General features: G+C 43.7%; 1 protein-coding gene across 1 annotated transcript; it reads right to left on the reverse strand.

Annotated features, from left to right (window-relative positions):
• Positions 1-944: 944 nt before the first annotated feature.
• On the reverse strand, positions 945-5,693 carry LOC139296408 (midnolin-like). The gene is made up of 8 exons (XM_070918807.1): positions 5,602-5,693; positions 5,177-5,389; positions 5,009-5,096; positions 4,819-4,881; positions 3,294-3,854; positions 2,967-3,072; positions 2,038-2,286; positions 945-1,639 (listed from the first exon to the last, which is right to left on the reverse strand). Exons 1-8 carry the CDS (start codon positions 5,691-5,693, stop codon positions 1,476-1,478), a joined length of 1,536 nt encoding a protein of 511 aa, XP_070774908.1. The 3' UTR covers positions 945-1,475.
• Positions 5,694-11,876: the final 6,183 nt, after the last annotated feature.

Consider the following 11,876-nt stretch of genomic DNA (forward strand, 5'->3'; position numbering starts at 1 on the left):
TCCTCTTGAATGAGAAGAAGAGGGCCTTCAGAGACGGGGAGAGGGAGGAGGTGAAACAGAGAATTTTAAGGTGAGGATTAAGCAGGGCCAGCTACAGGGGGGAAGCTGGAACAAAAACTCCAGCAGAACAATGTGAAGGATGTGTGGAGTATCACTAGCTACAAGGAGACTGATAGAAGAGCTGGGGGAGGGGGTGGCTATTCACCCCTCCCCCAGCTCTTTGGACCATCTGCCCCCCTCAAACCTCCTGTCCCACTGCCTCCCCTCCCCCACCTATTCTCTCCAACATCACCATACCTGTCCCCCCCCCCCCCACCAGCAGCTCTCAACAACAACTCTACAGGGGTCATCACACCGGCCTTCACAGCGGGGCAGATGAGAACTGTGTAGCCCCCAACCAGGCAAGGCTGCGGGTCCTGACGGCGTCAGCCCGAGGGTACTCAAAGGATGTGCTGCCCAGCTGTGTGGAGTACTCCAGCACATCTTTAACCTGAGTCTGGAGAGGTGCTGTGGAAGACATCCTGCCTGGTTGGCCTACCAGCCAAAGGTGGTAGTGGAAGACACCATCATCTTCCTGCCTCACCGTGCCTCTGCTCACATGGAGAGGCCGGGTAGCACTGTGAGAGTCATGCTGTTTGATTTCTCCAGTGTGTTCAACACCGTCCGGCCTGACATGTCGCAGGGAAAGCTGACGAGGATGCAAGTCGACGCTCCACTGGTGTCCTGGATTGTGGAACAACCAGACTGGTCAGCCACAGTATATTAGACTGCAGGGCTGTGTGTCTGACACCATGTGAACAGCAACATGTGGCACCCACAGGGGACGGTCCTATCACCCTCTTTGTTCACCCTCCACATCTTCAGATACAAGTGTGGGATAGATGAAGGCCACCATGTTACGTGTTCCATGTCTGAAAAGAACTTGACACACAAATATATCCAGGTCTTTCAACTTTATCCTTTATTCTTGGCCATATCATCTTTCCTTCCTCGTGTTTACATTTTAATATTGCATAAGAAAAACTTTTTAGAGGAACATCCTCTGCACCGAACAAAACAATACAGTTTACATTCAAGACATATACGATTAAGGCATTGGAATACACAAATAAACATACGGTCTTTGTACAAAACACTAAGATGTATAACATGAAAACATACATTGTGACTTATGCTACATAACAATGAGAGCCATTGTCACTGAAGGACGGACTCAGATGGGCTAACGTGCTCAGTACAGTGACAGCCGCAGGAATCAGACTCCTCGGATCTTTTGGGCTTACATTCTTCAGAAATGCTCATAGTTTAAAAATAGGAACAAACACATCCCTCTCAGAAACCTTTAGTGGCCCTGAGTGCACTCTGCTGCTCTTTCACCCATTCCACAAGGTCAGAGGTCAGCTCTGGTTTCCACGACAGGTTCCTCCTGGTCTGCCACTGCTATCACAGTGGGTGGGTATTTTCCATCCAGGAGACTAGGGACGATGCTGGTATGGGTGAGGCGTTTGCGAGAGGTGTGAGTTCCTGCGAGTCCGCCTGCGAAGACGCCTCTGATGCATCAAAAACTGCAAGCGCTCGAGCTTACAGTGCAACTCTTGATTCTCCTGTGTGGATGAGTGGAGCGGTTGACTTTCCTCGCCTACAGCAGAGGGAAGAAATAACCACATGTAAAGTTATTGTTTGGTTCAATTTATCATAAGATATATGTTTACCACAACATAACAGAAAAACTGAGAATAAATCAAAAGAGGAAGCAATGAAGAAGTCAAAATAAAGGAAACAAATGGTAATAAAGGGAAAAAAGAAGAGCAGCTGGGGAAGTCATACACACAAAACACTGAGGTTCATGAATTCAGACTCCCCCAGTGGTGTGTGACTGGCCTCTTATCACAGCACCAACAGTTTGGTCAGTGTCATTTAAGCCAACTGAAATATATATTTGCATAAGGGATATATCATGAATGAAATCTTCAGTACCTCCTCCAGTGTATAATATGATGTTTTCACTGTATACAATATACAATGGCTGAAGCTCACCTGGAGTTTTACTGAGGTGCTCTGCCCTCTGAGTCTCCAGTGTTTTGCTTTTTGCTTTGCTTTGCTCCTCTGCTGTAAGCGGTGGGCTGACCGGAAGGTCTGGAGCGGGACAGTGGAGATGAGGAAGGGCGGGTGGAGCCCCCTGGTGGTGGCAGGCCGCTTTGAAGAGGTCATTGAGGATCTGGAGAATGATGGCGATGCCGCTTCGAGGATGGCTGACGCCGTTCTGACTGCATGGGGCCAGAGTGCCTGATGGGAGGGGAAGATGAGAGAGGGATAGGTGGATAATAGTGACAATAGACAGAGAGCTGCAACGATTGTTCAATTGATTGACTAGTGGATCTGTTTTAAAAGCAACTACTTTAATAATAGATTTATCGTTTTAGTCAGATTTGCTGCTCTTCTTTGTCATATAGTGGTAAACTGAATATCTTTGGGTTTTGGACTGATGGTCGAATAAAACAAGCAATCTGAATACATCTCCTTGGGCTATGGCTATTAATAATGGCCATTTTCAACATAATAACACATAATTGTTAGTTGCAGCCTTAGAAAACATAACTGAGCTGTTGTCAATTAACTCTGCTTTAATATACAAGTACAATCCTGCAGCTTGCAGTACAGCATATAATATTATCTACTTGACTTGTAGTACCAATGTACAGTTACTGTCGCTTTCATTGTATATTCAATATCTATATTACAATTAAGATTATTGTCTATCATTAATCTCCATTCTCCGTTTTTATCTTATTCTTATTATTTATATTATTTAGTGTATCTCAGTTATTGTATATAATTTGTATTTTTCTTATTGTATTTTTTTTTTGCCTGCCTCATTTATTTGAGTGTTTTCTGTGACTACTGTACTACTGTATTCTCATTGTGTTGGTGTGTCGTCTTCAGGCCTCTGCAGCTCACACACTTACCAGAAAAAGTCCCGGAAAAGACGCCTGGAGAGTGGCTCATAAAACTTTCTATGACTGCTCCTGGCTGCTTGCACAGCTCTGCAGTAGATGAGGCATGAACATTTCTCTGTAAAACAAGTAGGTAAAGATGATCTCTAGTTTTTACCATTCATTACAAAGAATAAAAACTAGTAGAACTGTTGAACTGAACTGAAAAAATGGGACATTTTGAACTCTAAACTAGGCTTGTTATGCGAGTTATGTTTCTTATACACGCTAATAATACAAGAAACCATGTCAGTGATTGATTTGTGCAGTAGAATATGTTAGGCTAAAGTTAAAACTAACCTCATTGAAGGTTGAGGCTGCCGCTGGACTCCGGGGTCCAGGAATGGAGTCAGTGGGAGGAGGTAAACAGACTGGTGTGGCTGCTTGTGGTGGACAGCTGGGACGTGGACAACCAGAGGGCAAAGAAGAGGTCGAAGGAATAGGAGAAGAAACGTGTGCAGAGTGGGGAGGACAGGACTGATGTGGAGATGTGTGGTGATGGCAGTTCACAGCAGGGGCAGTGGTGGTTGAGTGGGAGGTGGGAGATGTTGAGTTAAAGGAAGTTCTGGGTCTTTGAGCTCTAAATTGGATCGAGGATGTAGAGTCAGAAGAGTCTGGGGCTGGAGTAGAGCTTTGGGGAGCAGCAGGTGAGGTAGTGGATCCTGTGGTGTTAGGGTGGCTCATCTTGACGGCAGTGGGCAGTCCAGCTTGAAGCTCGCTGCTGCTCCCAGCTCTCAAGTCCCGGTGTTGCTGCAGCTCCGCCACGTTCTCTGCAGACAGCTGGAGCTGCACATACATCATGTGGGCTCCAAGTCCCAGGTTTATGGTCAGAGGTGAGCGCCCGGACAGGAAGTCGCTGATCTGCAGGAAAGAAACACCTCAGAGGTAAATTTACAATCCTTAAGATTTCAGTCCTGGTTGATTTACGATAACCCATGGTCACCATGGTAACAGCTGTGCTGTTTAATACTACAGCAAACACTCACTGAGCAGCTGCTTTGTCAAAAATACAACAGAGGAGCAACTGGTGTTCAGTTTACAGCACAGCCAAGTAAACTCACTTGGCAAGACAAACGTCATCTTGGATGTGTTGGATTACATGCATGCACTGTTTCCTGTGAATTCCTCCTTCTGAATTTGAATGGCTGGAATGGCGTACCCCGCCAGTTACCATGAAAACTACTATATAGAGTGATACAGTAATTAATGAATGTAAATACCATAGACTGTATGTCAATACAGTGAGTGGCTATTGCAGAACAAGTGCCAACCATAAACAATTAGGTTTGATTTCATGAAACTCCTGAGGATTATAACTTTAAATAAATTTTAGGTCACAGCACTCAGCTTTATCTCGCTCTTCAAGGGAAACATGTAGCTGTATGACTGATCAGCTGTAGTGTGCACTTCCTTTTTATGTACATGATGCAATAATGTCTGCATGTTTTTTCAGCTAAACAAGACTGTGTGGTCGCTGTCCAATGAAAACCATGTTTCTCCAAATATCTCATTTTTAATTTTTAAAGATAAACTAAAGGATTAAGTTTTCCTTTATGTATTTAGAAAATTAACCATTTGAAACCCCCACAGGGTTATCTGAAGAATGCATTGTCATCAAGCTGAAAACAAACAAAAATTTTTTTTTGAGATACGTGGTTTTCACAGGACAGCGGTGAGATGCTGCGTTACATGCTACTCCACAAAATATGTGGAAAACACACAGCAGTGCATAGTTGGAATTCTTCAAGATGTTTCCCACAGCTCATTCACATATTCAACAAGTGTCTGTTTAATCACAGCACACAGAAAGACATGAAACTCTTACCTGGACTTCCGTTAAACTTTCTAAAACATCCATCATGGTCCTCTCAGCTCTGGCAGTCGAGCACTGTGGCAGTAAGAAAAAGAACAAAACAGTACGTGAAGTCGAGCGTGATTAAAACTGTGCATGGAAGTAAGTGTAATTGTTCTTTCCCTTGTTCTTTCTTTCCCTAGCGTAACGTGTGCTTACTTACTACTAAACCAGCTTCAATGACAGGGACCAGGGTCAGTTTGCTGCCATCTGCTACACCCAGGTCCAACAGTTTCCCTGCAGTCAGCTGCCTGCCACAGACACATTATACAGTCAATATACCAAAGCGTCCTGACGTTTATTTCTGCACGGAGCATAAGACACAACTCACCTGTCTCTATACAAGAGGACGATTCTGTCTGTTTGCAGTCTGAGTTTTCGGGAGATGTGTGTCCTCAGTCCCTCCACAGTCTCTCCTCGGGGGACAATGAGCTCCACCGGGCTGCCGGTGGTCGAAGTGATGGACAAACGCATGGTGGGCTGACCGGCGGACACCCCAGCCCCGCAGCATGCAGACTTTCCCGGGGTGAAGCTACGGAGGCTGCTGCTCCTCCAAATTATAATCAGATTCAGGTCGCTAGATTGACTTGAGGCGAGATGCGACAGTATTTGTCTTTTCAGTCTCGCTCCTCATTCCTCAGTGGACAGTGTGAAGCCTTTCCTTTTCATCTAAAAATGAAGACTACAGAGCGCCTTCACCACAACAGACTGTAACAGCACCTATTTCTGGCTGTGACAGACGCAGCACAACTCCACCGAGCGTAAAACGCCCCAACCTTGTCAGGATAGGCCCCGCCCACCCCTGGGACACACAACCAATAAGCGAGAGCCCCAAGACCAGCCGGCATGTACTGTCCAATCAACACGCCCGCTTCCTCACATGGCTCCGCCCTCTCTTGTGCCTCACTCACCATTCATAAATGATGCAATCCGCACAGCACTACAACATGTACAGATTGTTATGGTGTCGAAATGTCCTGAGACAGACTGTATTGTAATTTGTAATATTTCAAATAGTTATTCACATTATTAAAAACTTACCAGAGATAAATCACAATATTTATGTGCTTTTCCTACAATGACTTATAATCTCCACCAACAACAAATACACTTAGGCTTTGTTTAGATTTGACCTCCTATGATGATCATGATAGCCCTTTTGCACTATAGGGTGTTTTCTCATAATGCACACTTTTAATGTGTGAAGAAAATAACAGGGCGTGTGACATACAGCCTGCTGTGTGGGCTACACTCACTCATCTGTATTTGTGTGGCCTACAAACACAGTGCCATCTACTTTAAATGTGAAACCTTGATTATCAGAAAACTAGTATCAGCACACCTGGAGCTGCTTATCATCCAGGATACTGGACAATTGCTCTTTAGGTGAGTCAAAAAGTCTTCTTAATTTGCTTATTTTTTTAGGTCTAAAGATAGAGGGGGGCCATATGTGGTACAGATTGTGAAGCTGATACAAATATGTGATTGTGTGCTATATAAAGAAAATGCAACTGACTTTAATTACACACCTGTCAACTCCAAGGCACACTGGTGCAGCTAGGAATCACTATATAAAACTACAATGTAAGATACACATTTATGGGACATTTTAATCTGTTAAAATACCTCTGTACAATAAAGAAGAGCTTGTATAGTTTTATGTAGTTATTTCAAACGACACAAATAACCCTTGGAGTCAAGTCAAAAAAGCTCAAAATCACAAATTTGAATTATGTCTTTAAATTTCTAATTTTAATTGGGTTGAGATAAAATTGAGTATATTTATAAAGAGGGTTTAAAGAATATTCTCAATAATTTTTCCTTTTCAAGGTGACATGGGTGCTGAAAGCTGTCCCAGCATGCACTGGGCTGGAGGCAGGGGAAACACCCTGACCAGTGCACCACATGCACATCTATGGATGCGGTATAATCTCACTGCTCAGCTGGTGGGAGGAGACGTTCACAGACAACGGCCGCCCTTTGTGCTCTGCAGTCCTTTTCATCCTCAGCTGTTTAGTATTCGTGTCCCGTCTCCTCTTCCACGGAAGGATCCCGGACTGCACCTGTCACATGATGCACAGCGGAAAGGGGCAGCTTGGAGTAAAGTGACGTAGGAAGCCGGGGAGGGCAGAGAAAATGCAGCTAATATGTGTCTCCTCACGGCGGCTAAAAATAGCTGCACCCACAACACCCCCACTTTATCCAGCCTGCGTCACTCCACTCCCATATCACCTACCTCTCTTCCTCACCCCACCCCCGCACTCACTCCTCTCCACACTCTCCTAAATGCAGACATGTTTGTCTCATTGTGTCTTTCTGTCTGAAAACAACCAACCTGTGCAGTAGAAAAACAGCATCTTCTCCTTTTCTGTTCTGTTTTCCTTTGCATAGCTGTTTCACTAGAGAGTGTTCTCATCTCTATTTGTGTCTTTCTCTAAGTGCTTCATGGAAATTTGCTCTAGAAATATGAGAGATGTCCTTGAGATTACGGCCACATAAATCCAATTTAAACCCACAACTTCATCTTGACTTCACTGGAATTCAAAAGGAATCCCACGCTGATCTCTTCTTGGTCTTTTCTCCTTTTTAAGTGACTTGATGAACTCGATGTTCCATTGAGACTTTGATGGAGCTCCCTGATCCCCCCCTCGCCCTCCTCGCTCCACCCCAACATTGCTATGGCAGCGTGTCACTCCAATGCTTCACCGAGACGAGAGAGAAGGGGAGAGTCTGCTGCTCTACATTCTTCGGGGCCTCGCCGAGAACAATTCCACAGGATGTCCTGCTCTCCAGAGCGTGCACAGACGCAGCTCTGACGTCAACCGTCCAGGAACACACACACACACACACACACACACACACACACACACACAGTGCGTTCACCCTCTCCCCTACATTCCTCCTACCCCTACACAGCCTCTCCTGGCATCATTTCCCAGATGTTTCAATCCTCTGGTATGTTGCACCTTAGAGTCCCTGGAATTTCAGAGATAGAAACATTTGTATGTGTGGAATCAGTCCTGGATATTTCAACAAGAAGCTCATTCGACTGAGAAAATCATCAAATGGCTGTTGCGTTGTCTGAAAATACAGAAACACAGATGGAGGAGAGCATTTATGGCTTTTCACTGATCTTCAACACGTTAGTTTACATCCTTAACTGGGATGAAAATCTGAATGAATTGCTTCAAATGAATTTCTAATCATTGTCTTTACCTCAGCCATCTGTTCGCCCATACATTGTAAAGCACAGCAGACCCTAAAATACTATTTATTTATATTGTATACATATAGCATGGACCAATGCCACAGCATTTATAGTTGGGCCTTTGCAAACGCACAAAACCCAACAGGAAAATACATACAAACCAGTACAACAATGATGCAATTAAAAACTCAACGACAAGCACCACCAAACTTTGACTTGAGTTTAAAATGATCCACATATGGATCCCCCAAATAGAAAAAGATGTCGGTCCAAAGGAGAATTTATGAAAGGGCACCTTGCAGTTTCTTATAGTTTCTGTGTCACTGAGTCTGGTAAACCGCGGCAATGTCTCTAATGAGTCTAAAAACTTAACACAATTGATGCAGCGGAAGCAGAGATATTGCCTTTTTTTAATCCACACAAACCTGGTGCCTATATTACCCACAATGCAACTCAACTACCAAGCAGCTAATGTAGCCTCGAGCCGCTAGCCTGAAAGTAGAAATGAGGAGCGGGCTACAGAGGTCTGCTAACCCCACTTCTTTCTAACTCCACACCACCAGATTCTTTTCATTTTCAAACTTGTAGTGGCTTTATACAACTTTTTTTTTACTCCCCAAGACCTATAAACAGACTTTGATGTGTAAAATCTGTGGAGTTTCCAAGACCAAGATATTCTACTTCTGAAACCTGTTCAATACATTGTCCATTAACCTTTAAATATAACTTATGAACGTCTCACTAGGGCTGCACCCTGGAAGAAAAACATTTGTTTCTTCTAAAGTCTATAAACAAGTCCCAAGTCCTTAAAAACATATGCTATGTTTATGTTTCAGATGTTTCAGAGGTCTCTCAGGCTTTTTGCTCATAGAGTAAATTATGCGAGTGGAAAAGAGACTGAGGAGCTTAAAATGTCCCATAAATATGCTGGAATGTAAGATACATAGCCGGAGAAGACGTGAGAGGCCATAAAAGTTTACACAGACATGACATATGAGACATGTGGTCACATTCCTGAAACAAAAGCATCTCTTCTGCATCTATATCAGACTTCATTATGTTGGTTAACTCCAGTGAGTGAACACATGTAGGTCATTTTGGTCGCTCTGAACTGATTCTCCCTCAAACTGGTCATGTGTGCTGTTATTTCTGTCACTCAACCAGCTGTTCCAGCTTGGAGCCAGTTTTGGATGAAAGTTTTTGTGCAGAAACATAAAATTGGTTCTTCAGACGTCTAACTTACTAACTCAGACCCACCGTCCTCCCACTTTCTGTTATCATACTGGCACAGATTAGACCTTGCATTTTCCATTTGTGCCTCTACTTCATTTCTACATCACACTCGAGAGTGTACACTGCGGAGGGTGTGATTGTATGATTGCAAGAAGCATTTTTGGGATTAGAAGGTGAGTGAAAAAAGTGGGAAAATGTTTGTGATGCAAAAAACACCAGAGATAGACATATTATTATTACAATAATGGAAACATATAACAGAAATAACTTAAATACTGAAACAAATTACAGTTACACTCTTACAAAGGTGAGTTATCTTGGTCATGTTGAATGAACGAAACTCAAATCATCAAAGAGGCCTAAACCTGCAGGTGCATCAATCAATCTGTTATATTATTTTATATATCAGGACACCATAATAACATTGTGCCACAAACACACACACACACACACACATGCTTCATTGATTAAGAGGACACACACACACACACACACACACACACACACACACACACACACACGCTTCATTGATTAAGAGGAACAGTTGTCCAGAGTTGAATCAAGGGTTTGACAAACATTTACAAAAGGGATTTAAAGATGTTGCTATGTTGCAGTTCAAAACAAATATGATGCAATTTTGCAGCAGTTTTTACCATTTAACTTCAAGTAATAGTGTTTACATGTCTGAGTTTGTGTTTTTTTATACTGGATTGGGACTAATGAACCTTCTTTTAAGTAAAAAACAAAATAAATATGGTACGCAATGAGTGCAGGTTGATGAAAATGTTACCAAGAACTATATATTTATATTTATGTAGATAGATTTTGATGAATAACAGCTTTCTGCAGGGTGTATTTGAGGAGATAACAACATTGCAGGAATACATTCTCAAATTTGGATTCATCCTATTGAACAAGAGTGAAAATAAAGTATTCTTTGTCTCGCTTTAGGTCCTCTGTGAGCCTCACGGTGGGCTGCTGAAGGTCTGGATTGGATCTCACTTTGAAAAAAACTGCATGAGGAGCTTCCATCTTGAGTATGTTTAACCTGAGAACAAAAGTGCAACGCTGCCACCTGGTGGTGAAACGTGAGATTACAAAAACCTCCACAAAACGCATCTGTCTGCCTGCACTTCGTATCGCAACAAGGAAACAGCGGCAGACTCAAACAAATGGAAAATATCAGAATATTTATTAGCATGTCTATATCGATATAAAAAAACCCAAACAGAACTGACAAACAATCAATCGCCCTGTCAGCAGCCGCCATTCATGAGCAACTGCTATGAATGAGCACGTGTTTTCTCCTCCATCGCGCATCATCACCACCATCACCATCATCATCATCATCAGTGCTGGTCACGTGGTGCGTCGGGAGCGGGCGGTGGGTGTGTCTAATAGCGTGTGGTTTCATTCATAACTACAGTCTTTATTTGAAGCCCAAATTAAAGTATGCAGACGGGGCAGGCTGCCTGCGGAGCGCCGCTTCATACGGAGACTACAGCCGGGTGAGTCCGATCTTAGTCCCGCTCACACCGGGACCAGTTACTGGACCCGCAGGCGTGCTCGCGGTGTAATGTGCTACTATTTCATTATGTAAAGATGCGGGATAGGTGACACATCCGGCTCTAGATCATCGCAGCAGCGTCTGATTTAGTGAGAGATGTTTGACGCGTATGCAGGGACCACGGCGGAGCCCCCGAGTCGGGCACATGAAGGCTCCCGTGTGACTAATCGTGATTTGACATTCCCCGCAGGCTGACAACAGACGACGCAGAGATGTGGGACAGCCCTGATCGGCGGGTTTTCGGAGGAGAGAGGGAGATGCTGCTGCTGCTGATGCTGAGGCTGCTGCTGCTGCTGAGCGCCGCCGGCTGCAGCGGGTCGCTGTAGGCAGCCTGCACAGAGCGGAGGGAAGCTGCTTCAACACCGCCCGCATAGACCGTAAGATACAGCACATCTGGAGACCTCCATCATCCAGTCACACATCAGCCCCCCCCCCATGAACTACTGATGGTGCTTATAGAGGTATAAAGACCACAAGCATCATTACATGTAGTCCACTGACGGAATGAACTAGAAAGTATGTGGATGTCTGTCTGAGCCGCCTCGTCCACCTGTCTGTCTGCCTGATCTCATGTATGTGGTTAAAGCGAGAGATGATGTGAGGATGTGACATGTCATTAAACCCTAGAAACTAACACACACACTCGCAAGCACGCACACACACACACACACACACACACACACACACACACACACACACATACACACACACACACACACACACACACACACACACACACACACATATCTTGGATTTATATTTTATCCACCAGTCGGGGTCAGTGTTTTCAATTTCATTCTGGTTACTTAACTTCTGCATTAACTGATAAACCAAATGATGGTGAAGCTAATAACTCAAGCTGGTGAACGTCATTAGCCTAATTCATATTAATTACAGCCTACTATTACTAGGATAAATAATTGAATATGTTTAGCATATAGGAAAAAATGTATAGTATATTGGTATATTTATATATAATATATATATATATATATTATATAATAGTTATAATAGCCAGACGAA

The sequence above is a fragment of the Enoplosus armatus genome, chromosome 14 (genome assembly GCF_043641665.1).
Source record: "Enoplosus armatus isolate fEnoArm2 chromosome 14, fEnoArm2.hap1, whole genome shotgun sequence".
Classification (NCBI taxonomy): domain Eukaryota; kingdom Metazoa; phylum Chordata; class Actinopteri; order Centrarchiformes; family Enoplosidae; genus Enoplosus; species Enoplosus armatus.